Below are 21,317 nucleotides of genomic sequence, written 5' to 3' on the forward strand. Positions count from 1 at the left end.
AGGAAAAATTAGGAAGAGACTGTTATAAATATTCACCTTTTTTCACCAGGCCACATGTGCCCATTGCCTGAAGGGAGTTTTTTCTAACTGTTTTGGCAAAGAGGAATTCTCTCCCTTCCAAATGTATAACTGAGAGTTTCCTGAGTTTTTTAAGGTTATAATAGCACCTCCTCAAAATAAATACTCCCCCAAACAATAGAGGGAATCTAAGTCCACCAGGCTTCTTCAACATTTCAAAGGCCTTGGACAAGCTTCTGTTTAGGCATTGTGATAAGCTGTTATTTTGGTTAAAATGATAATCATTCTTTATTCATTTAGTCAACCAGTCAAAAACAATTTCCCGAGCCCAAGTTCTGTGGGATGGGAGCATACTTGGTTTTCTTGGAGCCACCAGAGCTGGAGTTCAGGGAGAAGCAGGGAGCAAGAGGAAGGGAAGGTCAGTGAGGGCAAGACTGCATAGGATGTATTTGTTAATACCCAGTCTATTCACTCCAGATAATCACAGCTTCCCAGAGCTGCCAGTGTGTAAGAGCTCCTTTCCTAATTCTATCAATGTACAATTATCCCGTAATATTCCTGAGAAAATGGAAGGAAGGTGTGGTACGCTGTCCAAGAGGACAGTGTCTGAGCACATATGATAAAGCCTCTATCTTGGGGATGTTGCCAAGAATTCAACATCATATCCTTTTGTCTGAACTCTTAAAGACAATTTTTGCTATTGTTCAGTCCTTTTTGAGGGTTTCTGATGAGTCCTGGCATCTTTTGCTTTAAGATAAGACATTCTTAATTCAATAACATCTCCTAACCTAATCTTCTTTCTCATTTTTATAAAAACTTATTACATTACTTGCCTAGTAAAACAGCATTGCCTTGTGATGGAGTGATTACATCCATGGGCTATGGGATAAGAATGCTGGGTTCAGATCCTGACTTTACCAGTTACTAGCCGTGTGATATTCGCAAGTTACTTAGATCTGTGTGCCTCAGTTCCTCCACACATAAAATGAAGGTAATATGCATACTGGCCTTACAGAGTTGCAGTGAGGGTTAAGTGAGACAATCTGTGCTCTGGTAAGAACTGAATAAATGTAAACTATTAACGTGATTCACTCTGCCTCAATAATAACCAGCAAACTACCAGATAAAGTTTTTGATATGCTTGTATGGAAAGATACTTTATTATTTCTTTACTGGACAGTATTTTTTTAGGTAAATAATTTGATTTCTAAATTTATCAAAGTCTTTAAAATCTTTTTTGGACCTCCAATCCATCTTAACTAATTTGCTGTTATTCACATTTAACTATCTTATCATCTCTTCCATTATTTATACGATTGTAATGATGATAAATTGCTTTGTAAAAATAAAAGACATTAGTATTACTGTATCTGTTCATTTTATTATGGATTTTTATTAATTTTAACATTCTGCTTTACAGAAAACATAAAGTATATGTCTATGTTTAGGAAATTCATCAAAATTAGAAAGTATAGAAAATGTGTCCCCAACATACTTAAGGTAATAAAAGCCATCTGTGACAAACCCACAGCCAACATCATACTGAACAGGGAAACGTTGAAAGCATTCCCCTTGAGAACTAGAACAAGACAAGGATGCCCACTTTCACCACTTCTATTCAACACAATACTGGAAGTCCTAGCCAGAGCAACAAGACGAGAAAAATAAAGGGCATCCAAATTGGTAAAGAGGAAGTCAAACTGTCACTGTTTGCTGATGACATGATCATATATCTAGAAAACCCTAAAGACTCATCTAAAAAGCTCCTAGAACTGGTCAATGAATTCATCAGAGTTTTGGGACACAAAATTAATGTACATAAATCAGTAGCTCTCCTATATAACAACAGTGACCAAGCTGAGAATCAAATCAAGAACTCAACCCATTTTACAATAGTGCAAAAAAATTAAAATAGTTAGGAATATACTTAACCAAGGAGGTGACAGACTTCTGCAAGGAAAACTACAAAACACTGCTGAATAAATCATACATGACACAAACAAATGGAAACACATCCCATGCTCATGGATGGGTAGAATCAACATTATGAAAATGATCATACTGCCAAACACAATCTACAAATCCAATGCAATTCCCATCAAAATACCACCATCAGTCTTCACAGAACTAGGAAAACAATCCTAAAATTCATATGGAACCCAAAAGAAGCCTGCATAGCCAAAGAAAGACTAGGCAAAAAGAAAAAACCTAGAGGCATTACATTACCTGACTTCAAACTATACTATAAGGCCATAGTTACCACCACAGCATGGTACTAGTATAAAAGCAGGCATATAGACCAATGGAACAGAGTATAGAACTTAGAAATAAACCAAAATACTTAAAGTCGACTGATCATCAACAAAGCAAACAAAAAAAGTGGGGAAAGGACACCCTATTCAACAAATGGTGCTGGCATAATTGGCAAGCCACATGTTGAAGAATGAAACTGGGTTCTCATCTTTTACCTTATACAAAAATCAATTCAAGATAGATCAAAGACTTAAATCTTTGAACCTGAAACCATAAAAATTCTAGAAGATAACTTCAGAAGAACCCTTCTAGACATTGGCTTAGGCAAAGACTTTATGACCAAAAACCCAAAAGCAAATGCAACAAATACAAAGATAAATTGTTGGGACTTAATTAAACTAAAAAGCTTCTGTGCAGCAAAGAAATAATCAGCAGAGTAAACAGACAACCCACAGAGTGGGAGAAAATCTTTGCAATCTATCCATCTGACAATGGACTAATATCCAGAATCTACAACAAACTCAAACAAATCAGCAAGAAAAAAAAACAGTCCCATCAAAACGTGGGCTAAGGAAATGAACAGACAATTCTCAAAAGAAGATATGCAAATGGCCAACAAACATATGAAAAAATGCTCAACATCACTAATGATCAGAAAAAGGCACATCAAAACTATAATGCAATACCTCCCTACTCTTGCAAGAATGGCCATAATCAAAAAATTAGAAACAAATAGATGTTGGCATGGATGTGGTGAAAAGGGAACACTTCTACACTGCCGCTGGGAATGTAAACTAGTACAACCACTATAGAAAACAGTGTGGAGATTCCTTAAAGAACTAAAAGTGGGCTGGGTGCGGTGGCTCACACTTGTAATCCCAGCACTTTGGGAGGCCAAGGTTGGCAGATCACGAGGTCGGAGTTCAAGACCAGCCTGATCAACATGGTGAAACCCTATCTCTACTAAAAAACAAACAAACAAAAAAATAACAAAAATTAGCCAGGCATGGCGGCATGCACCTGTAATCCCAGTTGCTCAGGAGGCTGAGGCAGAATAATTGCTTGAACCCTAGAGGCGGAGGTTGCAGTGAGCCGAGATCGCACCACTGCACTCCAACCTGAACAACAGAGTGAGACTCCATCTTAAAAAAAAAAAAAATAGAACTAAAAGTGGAGCTACCATTTGATCCAGCAAACCCAGCAATACCACTCCTGGGTATCTATCCAGAGGAAAAGAAGTCATTATATGAAAAAGATACTTGCACATACATGTTTATAGCAGCACAATTTGCAATTGCAAAATATGAAACTAGCCCAAATGCCCATCAATCAACCAGTGGATAAAGAAAATGTGATATATATGTATATACACACACACATACCTACGTACATACACACACACCATGGAATACTACTTAGCCATAAAAAGAAATGAAATAATGGTATTTGCAGCAGCCTGAATGGAATTGGAGACCATTATTCTAAGTGAAGTAACTCAGGAATGGTAAACCAAACATCGTATGTTCTCACTTATGAGTGGGAGCTAAGCTATGAGGATGCAAAGGCATAAGAATGACACAATGGACTTTGGAGGCTTGGGGGAAAGAGTGGGGGGTGAGGGATAAAATACTACACATTGGGTACAGTGTACACTGCTCAGGTGGTTGGGTGTGCCAAAATCTCAGAAATTATAATTAAAGAACTTATTCATGTAAACAAACCCCACCTGTTACCCAAAAACCTATTGGAAAAAAAAAAAAACCCTGCTGTCAAGGAGCCCTTAGAATATCAACAATGACAACAACAAAGACAATGTGTTCCAAGAGGAAAACGTGCAATGCCTTTTATAAAATGATCTGATTTTGACTCTTAGTCACTTTTATGATAACGTATAATTAAACAATTATGTGAATTAGTCATGTATTTCCCCACATAATGTACCTTTATACAGTCAACATCCTATAGTCAGCCAATATTGATAAGTTTTAGGAACATATATAAAGAGAAAGAGAAGAAAAGCCTCTTGAACAAGCCAACATTTGGGCCGGGAATAACTAGAGAGGAACAATGTGGTTACTCAGAGGTTTTGTTTTCCTCTTAGTTCTGTGCCTGCTGCACCAGTCAAATAGTTCCTTCATTAGGCTGAATAATAATGGTTTTGAAGATATTATCATTGTAATAGATCCTAGCGTGCCAGAAGATGAAAAAATAATTGAACAAATACAGGTAAGAACAAAATGGAATATCTTTCATTAATTTTTAGGTTTTTACTATTATTTTTAATTGACATATAATTGTACCTATTTATGGCGCACAAAGTAATATTTCCACACATGTATACAATTTGTAAAGATCAAATCAGGGTAATCAGCATATTCAGCAACTCAAACATTTATCTTTGCATTGTGTTGGGAACACTATTTCTCTTCTAGCTATTTTGAAATACGTAACAGATTATCAGTAACTTTAATTTTCCTATTGTACTACCAAATACTATAACTTATTCCTTCTATATAACTGTGCTTTTGTACACATTAACCAACTTCTCTTTATTTCCCCTCCCTCCCCTATCCTTTGCAGCCTCTGATAAGTATCATTCTACTTTCTATCTCTGGAAGATACCCTGGTTGAGTTCCTACATATGCATAAGAACATGTGGTATTTATCTCTCTGTGCCTGGCTTATTTCACTTAACATAATGTCCTCCACACTCATCCATGCTGCCACAAATGAAGCAATTTCATTTTTTTTCAGTGACTAAATAGCATTCATTTGTGTTTATATACCACACTTTATCCATTCATCTGTTGATGGACACTTGGGTTGACTTCACATCTTGGCCATCATGAATAGTGCTACAATAAACATGGAAGTGCAGACTGATGTCTTTTCCCTTGGATATATACCCACTAGTGGAATTGCTGAATCATGTGGTCACTCTATTTTTAGATTTTTGAAGAACCTCATACTGTTTTCCATAATGACTGTATTAATTTACATTTCCACCAATGGTATATGATAGGTCTCTTTCTCCACATCCTTGCCAGCACTCTTTTTTTGTCTTTTTGATAATAACCATTCCAACTGGGCTGAGATGGTGTCTCATTCTGGTTTTGATTCGCATTTCCCTGACGATTAGTAATGCTGAGCACTTTTTCATATACTTGTTGGACATTTGTTTTTCTTCTTTTGAGAAATGTCTATTCAGATCATTTGCCCATTTTAAAATATTATTATCACTTTGTCTTTGAGGTTTTTGAGTTTCTTGTGTATTCTGGATAATAATCCATTGTTGGATGAATAGTTAGCAAATATTTTTCCCAAGAATTGGGATGTCGGCCAGGCACGGTGGCTCTCACACCTGTAATCCTAACACTTTGGGAGACCGAGGCAGGCAGATTATAAGGACAGAATTTTGAGACCAGGCTGGCCAACATGGTGAAACTCCGTCTTTACTAAAAATACAAAAAATTAGCTGGGTGTGGTGGCACATGCCTGTAGTCCCAGCTACTCAGGAGGCTGAGGCAGGAGAATTGCTTGAACCTGGGAGGCAGAGGTTGCAGTGAGCTGAGATCATGCCGTTGCACTCCAGCCTGGGCAACAGAGCAAGACTCAGTCTCTGAAAAAAAAAAAAAAAAAGAATTGGGATGTCTTCTGTTTGAATTATGGAGAAGAAAACAAAGTTAATAGTTAATAATTACTATGGAAACTTCTGAGTCCTTCAGGAAGTTAAAAGCAGTGTGGTGCACTGAGGACAATACGGTAATGGGCACAGGGAGATGAGGGTTTTAGACAGGGTTCTGTACTGTCTTACAACAAGACAGAAGACAAGGCACAGGGCTCCTAATGCTGAGTTTCTTGATCTGTAAGTTAGCAGTTGGACTCATTTGTTCTTTAAAATACTCTTTATTGAATGTTTATGACATGCTGAAGAACAGTAACATTTTTTAAAAGCCTCTGGAACCATGCAGTGTATCTTCTTTTCAAAGACATAGTTCATAAGTAAATGGATCACAGGTCAGAAGGTAGTAGGTGGTTGTGGAGTAAAACAAATCAGGAAGAGGGATATGGAGTGTTAGGTGGGGCTGGGTTGGGGAAGAATGTGGGTTGCTGTTTCATGTAGGGAAGTCAGGGAAGGCCTCACTGATGATGTGTCAGCAGAGAACTAAGATGAGTGAGAGAAGAGCCCATTGAAAACTAGGTGAGGGTAGGAAGGAAATACAATAAGAATCAAAGAAGAATTCAAGAGTTTTGCTTGAACACTTGGAAGGATGAAATTGTCATCAGTTGAGAAAGGGAAGACTGCAAGTGGAGAAAATTTGGCATTTGGAAAATCAAGAGTTAGTTGGTTGGGGATTTTGGAATTTATGTTACTTCTGAAACATCCATGTAGATCTGAATTCATGATGAAGGAATGAAAATTTGGGTGTAGATAACCAGGTTTTCTACAGATGGAGAAGAGAAAGTCTCCAGGACTAAAGCAATGACACTGATTTCTGTTTCTTTCAAATATAACATTCTATGTAATACAGAGTTTGGTGGTGCAGCCATGTAAATTATATTTCCCTGTCCCTGATAGCAACATATACTAATTCCTTATATTTAATTTGTCCACTATTGTGTTCTGTTGCTCATGGTTGACTTTTGCATGTTTTAATTACCCAGCAGAAGGTGATAGGCATGACCTAAGTTTTAATCAAATGATTTTGTGGCTGCCATTTGTCACTCACTCTCTATAAACTCTGTTACATCACAGAGATATTTGCTTAGAGGTACCTTTTAAATTTCATGAGAAGATAAAAATTCATCTTACTAAAGATGTTTAAAGAGCAATTAATGCAGCTGATTCTGAATGATAGGTTTTCAGTGTCCAGAGGACAGTAAATCAGTATCAAACTTTTCTTTACTCAGAAATCACTATTTGAAAGAATTACTTGGATGGGCAAAAATTTTGTACACATGGTCCTCTATAAGTACAAGCAGAAATTCAATTGTTTACAGACATGCCCAGATTTTACAATGTTTCCTGACATTTCTCCCAGCCCTCCACAAAAATCTTCACATTTAATATCTTCAAGAAACGCTGTGAAATACTATAATCCACATTTTACAGAAGAGAAAACCAGGGGTCCGAAAAAATAAATGATTTTTCTAAGATCATGTTAAGCATCACAGTCAGAGTTAGAATCACTTCAAGCCAGGAGGCAGAAGTTGCAGTGAGCCGAGATCACGCAACTGTATTCCAGCCTGGGTGACAGAGCAAGACTCTGCCTCAAAAAAAAAAAAAGAAATGCCTTTCATCCTTATATTCCTCATGAGATAATAAGGTCTAGGGAGGGACTATTTCTTTCTTTCTTTTTTTTTTTTTTTTTTTTTGAGACAGAATCTCGCTCTGTCCCCCAGGCTGGAGTGCAGTGGTGTGATCTTGTCTCACTGCAACCTCTGCCTCCCGGGTTCATGCCATTCTCCTGCCTCAGCCTCCTGAGTAGCTGGGATTACAGGTGCCCACCACCACGCCCGGCTAATTTTTTGTATTTTTAGTAGAGACGGGGTTTCACCATGTTAGCCAGGATGGTCTTGATCTCCTGACCTCATGATCCACCCGCCACGGCCTCCCGAAGTGCTGGGATTACAGGTGTGAGCCACCGCACCCAGCCTCTTTTACTAATGTTTAAGAAAATTCAGTTTTTATCCAAAATGAGTTCGTGTACCAAATATTAATAGTTTAGCTAATCATTGTTATATTCATTCATCGTTATTTTTATTTCAATTCTTGCTTTTGAAAAACCCAAAACTTTAAAAATCCTTATGCCTTGTCTCTTTTCTTTACCTTTTGTTATGTTTTGTTTTGTTTTGCTGGATAATTTTTTAATAAAGTGAGGTTTACATCACTGATATTTAAGAATGGCTATATCCACAAAAGAAAACAAACCTTTTTGGCTAAGGGGTGAGGAAGTTAGAAAAAGCATGAGGAACAGGAAACACAAGTGGGGTGAGGTGGGGCAGGAAAGGAAGTTTGCAGGCACCCCCAGCTCACTCCCTGCGGCAGCACCTATGACCCTACAGATCAAGGGGTCATGAATGACAGGGATTCAGATTTCTTTCATTCTAGACTTCAGCCAAACCTTGACCTTTTGTTCCAGCACCAAACTAACAGAGCAGCACAGGCATTTCTAATCCAGTAGCAGTGTTATTTCCTCACCCAGGGCAGGTGTCTGGGCTGATGGGAGACCTTCAGGAACACCGCCTGTCAGAAGGCACCACGGAGGGTCTCTGAGGTCCCTGAAGACCAACTGGTGCCCGTGATCTCCAAATAGACAGATATTTGACCTTTGTCTTCAATGACATTTGCATGTAAATAGACATAAATAAAATCTCCATCATTTATGCTCAAGTCTAGGAAGGTGTGGCTCTCTCCGTAGATTTTCTAATGACAAAAAAAGTGTAGTAGCTGTGTGCGGTTCTTGATTTTCACCCGGGTCTCACGGTAGTACAGAACATAATGGAGAAGTATTGCATACACGTTTAAAGTAAAACATGATACATTCACACTGTTTACAAGTACCTTAGTGATGCTCACTGCAAAAAAAAATCTCTTATTTAAACCTGAAAAAAATGAAACACACCAACTACAATTGTTTAGGCTAAAAAAGTTCTAATGTCGCAGCAAAGAATATCTATAGAAAAAATATACTTCTAAGAAAATAGCTGAAACAATCTAAAGACATAAGGTGTGAAACGTTTAAAAATATATATCTTAAGACAAAGTATTGCTCCAAACACTTGAAACTGAATTGTAAAAAACTCACCTGTCTAAATATAAAGGAGGTTGATGCAGCTGTGGCTCGCAGTCCTCTACAGTGGGGGATACAAAGAGAGACGAGGGGCCCAGGGCTGTAAGGACGTCAGGACCAGCCCAGAGAGAAGTCTTTCAGGAGAACTGCTGTCTCTGCCTGGCCCTCCGCAGCGGAGAAAGTGAGTGGGACGGGCCTGGGGTTGCAGACCCCGCTGGTTATGATCTGTTCTGGAATTTCTCAGAATCAGCAGACAAGGCATCAAGGCTGGGCCGCTGGCTGCAGGCACACCCTCTGCAGTAGCCACTGCTCACGTGTCCACGCGTCAGACACAGCTGCCAGCGCTTAGGGCTCCGGCTCAGGTCTCCATCAGGATCTCCACCACGTGGTCCAGCTCGCCCAGATCGGACTTGCAGCTGGAGCTGGGGCCCGGGGTGGCCGGAGCCAAGCCCTCGAGCCCTTCACAGGGGCCCGGCCCGGCGCCCCCCATCATGCCTGTCAGTACTGTGTCCAAGTCGTAGTAGGGGCTGTCCACGCCTGAAAACAGCTCTTCCATGCAGCCGGGGTTTTTAGTCTCCAGCGTTTCAAATACCTGATCCGAGTGATTTGTGAAAGCTTCCTCTATTTTCTTGAGGGCCATCCATCGCCCAGACGCTCCTCTACGGGGGCCTCAGCATCTGTGCTGCAGTGACTGGGCAAAGGTCAGAAACTGGGCCCTGTGCGTGGCCGTCTCCCAAGCTAGAGGCAGGACGTGCCCCCTCCTGCTCCCACGCCGCGCGGCACAGGATCTCCATGAAGACCAAGCGGTCGAGCGGCGCCCGCCCTGTAGCCTGGGGTGCCACTGAGCGCCAGAAAATACTGAGGTATTTTCCTTCAATATCTACTTTATTGTGGTGTTGAATTATATTGAAAACATTTTCTCCATCTCCTGAGATAATCATGTAGTTTTTGTCTTTAGTCCTGTTTATGTGATGAATCACATTTATTGATTTGTGTATGTTGAACCAATCTTGCGTCCTGGGGATGATGCTTACTTGATCACAGTGGATTTGCTTTTTGATGTGCTGCTGGATTTGGTTTGCCAGTATTTTGTTGAGAATTTTTGCATCAATGTTCATAAAAGATATTTGCATGGAATTTTTTGTTGTTGTTGGGTTTCTGTCAGGTTTTCATATCAGGATGATGCTGGCCTCATAGAATGAGTTGGAGAAGACCCCTTCTCCTCAAATTTTTAGAATAGTTTCAGTAGGAATGGTACCAGCAATTCTTTGTACATCTGGTAGAATTTGGTTGTGAATCCATAAGACCCTGGGCTTTGTTTGTTTGTTGTTTGTAGGCTGTTTATTACTAATTCAATTTAGGAACTTGTTATTGGTCTGTTCAGGAAATCAATTTCTTTCTGGTTCAGTCTTGGGAGATGTATGTGTCCAGTAATTTATCCATCTCTTCTAGGTTTTATAGTTTGTGTGCATAGAGATGTTCATAGTAGTTTCTGATGGTTATTTTTATTTCTGAGGGGTTAGCATTAACATTCCCTTCTTTATTTCCAATTCTGTTTATTTGGACCTTCTCTCTTTTCTTATTTATTAGTCTAGCTGGTAGCTGGTAGCATATATCATTTATAATTTTTTTCAAAAAATTAGATCCTGGATCTGTTGATCTTTTGAATGGTTTTTTGTGTCTCAGTTTCCTTCAGTTCAGCTCTAATTTTAATTATTTCTTTTCTTCTGCTAGCTTTGGGGTTGATTTGTTCTTACTCCTCTAATTCCTTCAGTTGTGATGTTAGGTTGTTAATTTCAGATCTTTCTAACTTTTTGATATGGGTATTTAATGCTATAAATTTCCCTCTTAAAACTGCCTTAGCTGTGTCCCAGGGATTCTGGTATGTTGTATGTTTGTTCTCATTAGTTCTGAAGAACATCTTGATTTCTGCTTTAATTTTATTATTTACCAAAAAAAAAAAAAAAAAGTCATTCAGGAGCATGTTGTTTAATTTCCATGTAATTGCATGGTTTTTAGTGATGTTCTTACTCTTGAATTCTATTTTTATTGTGCTGTGGTTTGTGAATGTGTTTAGTATGATTTCGGTTCTTTTGCATTTGCTGAGGATTGTTTTATGTCCAATTATGTGGTTGAGTTTAGAGTATGTGCCATGTGGTGATGAGAAGAATGTGTATTCTGTTGTTATGGGGTGGAGAGTTCTGTATAGGTCTATTGGATCCATTTGATCCAATGTTGAGTTCAGGTCCTGAATATCTTTGTTAATTTTCTGCCTCAATGAAGTTTCCCACTATTATTGAGTGGGAGTCTATGTCTCTTTGCAGGTCTCTAAGAACTTGCTTTATGAATTTGGGTGCTCCTGTGTTGGGCATACATATATATGTAGAATAGTTAGATCTTCTTGTTAAAATGAACCCATTACCATTATGTAATGCCCTTCTTTGTCTTTTTTTATCTTTGTTGGTTTGAAATCTGTTTTGTCTGAAATTAGGATTACAACCCCTGCTTTTTTCTGTTTTGCATTTGGTTGGTAGGTTTTCTCCATTTTTTTATTTTGAGCCTATGGGTGTCATTACGCCTTTATGAGATGATTCTCTTGAAGATAACATACCATGGGGTCTTGCTTTTTTATTCAGCTTGCCACTCTGTGCCTTTTAAGTGGGGCATTTAGCCCATTTACATTGAAAGTTAATATTGATATGTGTGGATTTGATTTTGTCATTGTTTTGTTGGCTAGTTATTATGTTGACTTGTTTGAGTGACACTGGTCTGTGTGTCTGGCTTTATAGTGACACTGGTCTGTGTGTCTAAGTCTGTTTTTGTGTTAGCTGGTAACAGTCTTTCCTTTCTATATTTAGTGCTTCTTTCAAGATCTCTTGTAAGGCAGGTCTGGTGGTAATGAATTCCTTTGACATTTGCTTATCTGAAAAGGAACTTAATTCTCCTTCACTTAGGAAATTTAGTTTGACTGGATATGAAATTCTTGGTTGAAGATTATTTCCTCAAGGATCTAGAACTAGATGTACCATATGACCCAGCCATCCCACTACTGGGTATATACCCAAAGGATTATAAATTATTCTACTACAAAGACACATGCACACGTATGTTTATTGCAGCACTATTCACAATAGCAAAGACTTGGAATCAACCCAAATGTCCATCTGTGACAGACTGGATTAAGAAAATGTGGCACATATACACCATGGAATACTATGCAGCCATAAAAAAGGATGAGTTTGCATCCTTTGTAGGGACATGGATGCAGCTGGAAACCATCATTCTTAGCAAACTATCACAAGAAGAGAAAACCAAACACCGCATGTTCTCACTCATAGGTGGGAACTGAACAATGAGATCACTTGGACTCGGGAAGGGGAACATCACACACCGGGGCCTATCATGGGGAGGGGGGAGGGGGGAGGGATTGCATTGGGGAGTTATACATGATATAAATGATGAATTGATGGGTGCTGACGAGTTGATGGGTGCAGCACACCAACATGGCACAAATACACATATGTAACAAACCTGCACGTTATGCACATGTACCCTAGAACTTAAAGTATAATAAAAAATAAAAAATAAAAAATAAATTAAAAAAAAAAGAATGCTGAATAAATGCCCCAGTATTAGTCCATTCTTATGCTGCTAATAAAGACATGCCTGAGACTGGTAATTTATAAAGGAAAAGATTTAATTAACAGTTCACCATGGCGGGGAGGCCTCAGGAAACTTACAATCATGGTAGAAGAGGAAGCAAACATGTCCTTCTTCACATGGCAGCAGGAAGGAGAAGTATAAGAGCTGAGGGAAGGGGGAAGCCCCTTATGAAACCATCAGATCGCATGAGAACTTACATCACAAGAACAGGAAGGGGAAAACCACCCCACGATTCAATTGTCTCCATCTGGTCCCTTCCACAACACGTGGGGATTATGGGAACTACAATTCAAGATGAGATTTGGATGAGGACACAGCAAAACCATATGAGCTCCCAATCTCTTCTGGCTTGTAGGGTTTCAGCTGAGAGGTCCACTGTTAGCCTGATGGAGTTCCCTTTGTAGGTGATCTGCCCTTTCCTCTCTAGCTGCCTTTAACACTCTTTTTTTCATTTCAACCTTGGAAAATCTGATGATTGTGTCTTGGGGATGATCTTCTTGTGTAAAGTCTTTCAGGAGTTCTCTGTATTTTCTGAATTTGACTGTTGGCCTCCTAGCAAGGTTGGGGAAGTTTTCATAGATGATATGCTGAAATATGTTTTCCAAGTAGTTTGCTTTCTCCTGGGAGGGACTATTTTTCTTATTTGTCTTTGTATGTGAGTTCATAGTTCTGAATATAAGATGATATTATTTTCAGATTGGTGGTAGAGCAACAGTTCTGTAATCAAAGTTTTTCCTCTACTATGGGTTTTTTTTTTTTTTTTATCACCCACACAGGCTCCAAACCCAGCTGCTTCTCCTAAGGTTGGGATGGGAAACCTCTTCAATGACCCATTTCTATAGAGTATCCTCCTCAGTTTGCATCAACCAAGGCTGTTTTCTACTAAGATTTCTTATAAATAGTAATGATATCAAACAGTTTTAAGATTTCCTATTTGTAGAGTTCCATTTCTATGCCAACCATACTGATAGATAGTAATAGTCCATTGAAGGATGAGGAAACTGAGATTTGGAGTATTGCATACATCAACCAAGATCTGTCACCTAGAAGATACTAACATTAGTATTGGAATCACATAAATGACTCCAAAATCCATGTACATATTCATATTAATCAATTTCTCTTAATGCCAAATACAATCATTTGCCTTTTAAGGCAGGATTACAGAAGACTGAGGAGGCTTTCAACATGCAGGATTAAGTGACGGTTTTTGGTTGACAGGTGGCAGAGTTAGAATAATGAGGCAGAGACCCTGCTCATCAGTCTGTTGCTTTTCTGTCCACTCTTAAGTTCGGAAATGCCTGTCACAAAACTCTGCTAATTTAGTTCACTCTAACTTCGCCATCCTCACACGTTTTTTTCCTCTAATGACAGGATATGGTCACTACAGCTTCTACTTACCTGTTTGAAGCCACAGAAAGAAGATTTTTTTTCAAAAATGTATCTATATTAATTCCTGAAAATTGGAAGGAAAATCCTCAGTACAAAAGGCCAAAACATGAAAACTATAAACATGTAAGTGTCAAAATCTTCTCTTAAAAAATTATATTTTCTGATATTACCCATTTTTGCCACAAATTATTTAAGAGTCTTTCTAACTGAATATTATCTTTTTTATTGTTCATGTTTAACAACCTTCTTCAACACTTTCAGGCTGATGTTATAGTTGCACCACCTACGCTCCCAGGTAGAGATGAACCATACACCAAGCAGTTCACAGAATGTGGAGAGAAAGGCGAACACATTCACTTCACCCCTGACTTTCTACTTGGAAAAAAACAAAATGAATATGGACCACCAGGTAGAAATTTTGGTTAAAAAATAATCTTGCAATGATTGCAGCATACAACTTTCTACGCAGGTTAAGTGTGCAGGCCATGGGGCCAAAGTCTATAGAATCAAATCCTGGCTCCCCTACTTACTAGCTGTGTGTGACCTTAAACAAGTGACCTACTGTCTCTGTGCTTATTCCCTATAAAATGGCAAAGAGAGGAGTTTCTACCTTGTAAAATATTTGTTCTACATTAAACTAAAGAATCCAGATAAATGTACTCAGTACAGTGTCTACAAAAATATAAACAGAGAAAAGCAATAATAAATATTTTTCTTAAGGCATGCTTTTTACATTTTAATTTTTCCAGTTCTCCCATAGCTGGTTATTAACAAATCACAGGTAAGCTACATGAAAGCCAGATGTATAGTAATCTGGAAAGAGTCATGTTGCCAGTTACTGGTCAAGAGAAAACACTCCTAGGCTACCAGTTGCTGATAATATCAATCTATTCCATTGAAACAGATGACATTGTCTGTAACTGATCATTTTGACCTATAAAAATGGCAATGTCATCTAGTTCAATCTAAATGTTAAAATAATTTGTCAAAACAACAAAAGTGCATTTTACAGACAAAAATGCAAATCATTATTAAAGGAGGGCTCTACACATGTGTCACTATTAAATGGGACCCTTCCTGAATCCCCATACCCCAGAATTACCCTCTTCTATTACTGTTCATTGAACACTCATCAAGTCTCTGGTCTCTGCCAAACATTCAGCTAGATCTGGTCCTATTCATTACCTGGACCAGTTCCCCTCTCCAGTCTTGAAAGTTCCATCATCTCCTCATGTCCCAATCTTACCTCTTCCCTGTACATTATCCTGACCATGTTTGTTTTCCTTGGCACCTCTAATCCTTTGTGCCCTTTTAATTATACTTTCTTTCCACCTGGCATGTCCAGCAAAATCAGTCACTTCAACTACAAGTATAAATAGCTCAATTCTCTTACCACTCATACCCTTATGTTTCATTCAATTTACTAAATCTTCTGAATTATCCATCTACTTTATTCTTAGATCCTGTCATGTTTTCAAGAATGTTGAAGAAAATTATAAAACTAATTGACATGATTATAAAAACACACTTCCAAGCTCAGTGAAGCACTCAAAGCTACTCAACAATATTTTTACTCAGCTCTTCTCAATTCTCTCTCTCAATTCCTGTAGCAGCTGTTCTAAAACTTCTACCATTTTTCTCAAGATCTCTAGGCACTCTTCTCAATCCCATCAATTAATGTCCTGATTGATAAAACAGAGGTCTCTACATTCTTCCTCTCTATTTCCAAACTTATTACCACCTACATCTTCTCTACCTGCACCTTTCCTAGAACAGAAAGGCTCCTCCAATTTGTAAGTTCAGTGTCCCCATATCAGTTATTGATTTTTCCCATATCCCACACCTAAACTCTATTCTATTACTGACAGGTCTCCCCTTCTTCTTAGACAGGTCTTTCTTCCTTTTCACAAATGCATAATGTGATATGTGCATTTATGTAAAAAACTCACATTCCTCAATGTCCTAAAAAGCAATAAGGTTTTTGGACAAATAAGATTAGTAAGAGAGCTCTCAAAATCTATGCAATTTTGTAATAATAATGATAACAACACCAACAATCACAATAGATCATTTAGATCACCCAGGCAAGCAATGCAGTATGGCTAGAGGCTGCCATAGCGCATATTAAAAGTACACACACACACACACACACGACACACACACACACACAGTGTGAAGAGGGTGAGAGAGAAAATGTTACTAGAAACAGGAACAGAGCTAGCTGGAAATGAGACAATGATGTAGACAGGAATGGAATTCTAAGACAAAAGGGTTGCTTTTAAGGTGGGCATGGGAGGCAGGGAAACCTGAGAAGGAATCGAGTCTGAGTGAACTCTCTGAGAAGACAGCCAGGTACAGGGAGTTTTAAATTTTTCTTAACATGCACCAGATTCCTACTGCAGTAGCTGATGTGAGGGCTTTTTCCTTTCCTACTGAAGGTTCTAATTCTGCTCCCACGAACCTGGTTCCACTTGCCTAGGAAACCTGAAACCAGTGTTTTTAAAGTGCATTATGTAGAAGAGTAACTTAGGGACCTTGTTAATATGCAGCTTCTGATTCTGTAAGCAAAGGGTGGCCTGAAGATTCTGCATTTCTTTTTTTTTTTTTCTTTTATATTTTTCTATATTTATTCCAATTTTTTTTTATTATACTTTAAGTTCTAGGGTACATGTGCATAACGTGCAGGTTTGTTACATATGTATACTTATGCCATGTTGGTGTGCTGCACCCATCAACTCGTCAGCACCCATCAATGAGATCACTTGGACTCGGGAAGGGGAACATCACACACTGGGGCCTATCATGGGGAGGGGGGAGGAGGGAGGGATTGCACTGGGGAGTTATACAAGATTCTGCATTTCTAACAAGCTCCCGGTGATACTGATGGATGTGGTCCAGAACCACAGTTTGAATAGCAAAGACTTAAAAAAGAAACATGACGGCTGGGCACGGTGGCTCACGCCTGTAATCCGAGCACTTGTGGGAGACCGAGGCGGGTGGATCACAAGGTCAGGAGTTCAACACCAGCCTGGCCAACGTGGTGAAACCCCATCTCTACTAAAAACACAAAAAATCAGCTGAACGTGGTGGTGGGTGCCTGTAATCTCAGCTACTCGGGAGGCTGAGGCGAGAGAATCACTTGAACCCAGGAGGTGGAGGCTGCAGTGAGCCGAGATGGCACCATTGCACTCTAGTCCAGGCAACAGTGCAAGACTCCGTCTCATAAAAAGTAGAGAGAGAGAGAGAGAGAGAGAGAGAGAGAGAAAGGAAGAAAGAAGAGAAAGAAAGAAAGAAAGGAAGAAAGAAGAAAAAGAAAGAAAGAAGGAAGGGAGGGAGGGAGGGAGGGAAGAAGGAAGGAAGGAAGGAAGGAAGGAAGGAAGGAAGGAAGGAAGGAAGGAAGGAAGGAAGGAAGGAAGGAAGGAAGGAAAGAGAGAGAGAGAAAGGAAAGGAAAGAAAGGAAGAAGGAAGGAAGAAAGAAAAGAAAGAAAGAGAAAAGAAAGAAAAGAAAGAAAGAAAGAGAAAGAAAGAAAGAAAGAAAGAAAGAAAGAAAGAAAGAAGAAAGAAAGAAAGAAAGAAAGAAAGAAAGAAAGAAAGAAAGAAAGAAAGAAAGAAAGAAGATGACTTCTTCATACTATGGTGCTATGGTGTATTTTCCTCCTATTTTCAGATTCATATGAGGTCGTTTGAGCTACAGTAACACACATTGTAGCAGAAGAGACTTTACTTCCAATCTCTCCTTCTCCATCTCTGTTTCCTCTGAAGTTTTTCTCAACATTGCTAAAATGAAAGTTCCACTTTCCTTCTTTCAGCATCTCAAGCTGTGAATTTACTTTTATTCCTCCATTTATTGCAAAATTCTTATTTAAAAAAATTTTATTTGAACTCCCTCTCTCAAAACTTCCCAAGTGAAGGACTAAATCTCACACATCTTTATTTTTTTAATACCTAGTATTGCATTGAATATATATATAATTAGTAATTGTTTCATATAATTAATGCTAACATGTCTTAAGTACCATAAATGAATTCCTTCATTTTAACATCCCCAGAATTGTATTTGGCCCATAATAGTGTTTCCCAATTTTTTTTTTAAATCATGATAGGGAGCATTTTTAGACTTTTTTTTCTAATTGTATTCACATGGTATTTTGGTGCAAGAGATGTACTGTATATCTGATTATGTTGGTTATAACTTGGAGAACCATAAACCATTGTACTAAGACTTTTTACCCCCAAGAACCAAAACACAAATCCCAGTCCACTCGGTCCATAGCATATCCTCCCTTATTGTTTCATTGATTTAACATGTTGTGGAATAAGAAGATAATATATTACTTAATATAGCATAATATATAATATAATGTAATTTAATGCAATAGGCTTTTTTATACACTGAAATATAAATGTTGATAGTTGTTGAAAACTGAAATCTAAATATATTTTATAATTGAAAGAGAAGCTTCTTAAAATATTTTGATACAAAATGTGTCACTTGAATTATGATCATGTATTTGAAATGCTTTCCCACAGGCAGACTGTTTGTCCATGAGTGGGCTCACCTCCGGTGGGGAGTGTTTGATGAGTACAATGAAGATCAGCCTTTCTACCGTGCTAAGTCAAACAAAATCGAAGCAACAAGGCATGGCTACTTAAATTTTCTAAACTGACTTCAGGCTTTTATCCGTTCTTATTTTCCTCCCTTTGATATCTTTCAAAACCATTCTTAATGCAGACAATATGTCACAAAACAATGCTTTTGTTTTTTTTTGTTTTTTTACAAAGTGTATCTTTAAGTAGTCAATTGCTATTTAAAACATACATAATTTCAATGGCAAGCATTCGGTTGACAATTTGACATATTTTATACTTCTCTGCCATAGCTTCCAGAACTCACTTGCATTGAAGTTGGGCATGTAAATGGATTTACAATATGCTGGGATAAGATCAAAGTTATTCACATTACACAAGAATGCACAAACATGGTTAAGTGGTGCTAAATGTGGACTGAGTAAGAAATGAGGCAGCTTCAAGGAGCCAAGCAGGAACTTCTTGGAGATTTATAAAGGTTATTTTATAATACCATCTAGCATCACAGTTAATAATAGAATCTCCTTTTGATTCTATGATCCAATGGTTGGGAAGAATCGGTTTAAAATTAAAATGGTGCTATCGCCTCATCAATGTAGATGTCCTGCTGGGGCTCGGGACTTGACACTAATGTGAGAACTGAAAGGTATATGATTTCAGTCAAGGTCCTTCCTCTGCCCCATTGCACCAATTTTCAGGCACATCTTTTAGAGAGTATTACATTTATTGCATTTGTTTATGTCATACTCCCCTTAGATGTATAACAGCTGCTGCAGAATATTCATCATGATTTTCCACATAGATAGTTTCATCATGTCGACCTAGTTTGGGAGCAGTAGAAGCATCGACATATTTATGAGACTCCCTAAATAACAGAATAAAAACTATTCACCATTTCCTGAATTTGTACTGAAAGCCTATTGAAAAGGCAAAATATGTTCACATCTCAGCATATTTGTTGTAATCACTGCCACCTGTGGTCAATTACATGCCATAAAACATATGTCTAAAATGTCTCCAACATTTTTTATTCTACCATGGGATTCTTGGCAGTACCTCCTCTTCGCTTCCAATCACATTTCCCTTTGGATAAAAATACTCTTTGAGTAATAAGACTTGTGTCTATCCCATGTACCTTTCTTTTGGGAATATCTTCTTTGGGAAGAAATCTACAAAGAACTTCAAGCTAAAGTGGTACTCAGAGTAAATTGTCTCAAAAGTTCTCTTATCCAGGTCCCTATAGCATATTTACCACCAAAAGACCAGCAGGAGAGATGTCTGAGCAAGAGATCAGCAGCTTTAATACAAGGAGAGAACTCAACCATTATGTTTATCTGGAGGCCCCACTTAAAATTTCCCTCTAGAATTTCTTAAAAAATAGATAATTACTTTGATTGGAACCCTTAAACTCTACTGCCAGGATAGGAAGGACATAGTACTCATAGAATAAACATCTTGATATAAAGGTCATCATGAATACAACCTCTTAAGATTTCTATAAGTGTTAATGATTCGGTTGCCTCAGAGATTAACTGTCATGTATTTTCAGGTGTTCCGCAGGTATCTCTGGTATAAATAGAGTTTATAAGTGTCAAGGAGGCAGCTGTATTACTAGAACATGCAGAATTGATTCTAAAACAAAACTGTATGAAAAAGATTGTCAATTCTTTCCTGATAAGGTGCAAACAGAGAAAGCATCCATAATGTTTACGCAAAGTATTGATTCTGTAAGTATGCTGATAATTGCTTCCAGAATTTATAATCAAATGACATATTGTCATGTTTTTAAAGTATCTGTTCAGGTGACCTGGGGATTACATATATTGATATAGAGTTCTTTGAATATTGGCCGACACATAGTATGTGCTGAACTAGTGCTATCTGGTGTTGTCTGTTATTACTGTTACCATTATTCTTATTATGGTAAATCTACCTTATTGTAATATTGATGCTCAGCAAATGATATTTCATGCAACAAACAACATATCTGCAGAAGGCATTTTAAATTTTTTCAGGTTTGTAGTTTGATTTTTAAATGCATGGTATATTAAAATTATTTTTTATTTTATTAACCGTTTAGGTTGTTGAATTCTGTAAAGAAAAAACCCATAATCAAGAAGCTCCAAGCCTACAAAACAAAAAGTGCAATTTTAGAAGTACATGGGAGGTGATTAGCAGTTCTGAGGATTTTAATAACACCATACCCATGGTGACACCACCTCCTCCACCTGTCTTCTCATTGCTGAAGATCAGTCAAAGAATTGTGTGCTTAGTTCTTGATAAGTCTGGAAGCATGGGGGTAGGTTCACTCTTTCTGGATATAGTGATGTGGGATATTTGAAGATCTGAGAACACACTGAACTCTGTCTGCACCTAGATTGTTCTAAATTGCATGGTGGCATAAAGTACCATCATTGCCCATGATCATGACTTCAAGATACTGCAGCAAAATACCATAGTAAAAGAAAGATGCGAATATAATTAAAAATACCTAATCCAAGGGTCACTTCCTCCTTGGATTCCTCCAGAAAACGGACTGGACTTCTAGGCTGGTTAAAGCCCTTCTACTGTTTCCCAACAATGCTCTGTGCATACCTCTATTACTGCATA

The 21,317-nt window shown here is 38.2% G+C and overlaps 1 protein-coding gene and 1 pseudogene across 2 annotated transcripts in view; one reads left to right on the forward strand and one right to left on the reverse strand.

Moving 5' to 3' along the window:
* The first annotated feature begins 4,296 nt into the window (after positions 1 to 4,296).
* Positions 4,297 to 21,317, forward strand: part of CLCA4 (chloride channel accessory 4) — a 31,464-nt gene continuing 14,443 nt past the window's right edge. Inside the window, exons 1-6 of one of the 2 annotated variants that reach the window (XM_030913635.1) lie at positions 4,297 to 4,497; positions 14,103 to 14,243; positions 14,382 to 14,529; positions 18,651 to 18,759; positions 20,257 to 20,434; positions 20,788 to 21,006. In XM_030913635.1, coding sequence (XP_030769495.1) covers positions 4,339 to 4,497; positions 14,103 to 14,243; positions 14,382 to 14,529; positions 18,651 to 18,759; positions 20,257 to 20,434; positions 20,788 to 21,006 — 954 coding nt within the window. In that variant the 5' untranslated portion in view covers positions 4,297 to 4,338. The remainder of the gene's footprint in view (positions 4,498 to 14,102; positions 14,244 to 14,381; positions 14,530 to 18,650; positions 18,760 to 20,256; positions 20,435 to 20,787; positions 21,007 to 21,317) is intronic. The other variant, XM_030913636.1, reaches the window with a different exon arrangement.
* LOC104682224 lies at positions 9,424 to 13,562 on the reverse strand (annotated as a pseudogene).

Source organism: Rhinopithecus roxellana, chromosome 12 (genome assembly GCF_007565055.1).
Source record: "Rhinopithecus roxellana isolate Shanxi Qingling chromosome 12, ASM756505v1, whole genome shotgun sequence".
Taxonomy (NCBI): domain Eukaryota; kingdom Metazoa; phylum Chordata; class Mammalia; order Primates; family Cercopithecidae; genus Rhinopithecus; species Rhinopithecus roxellana.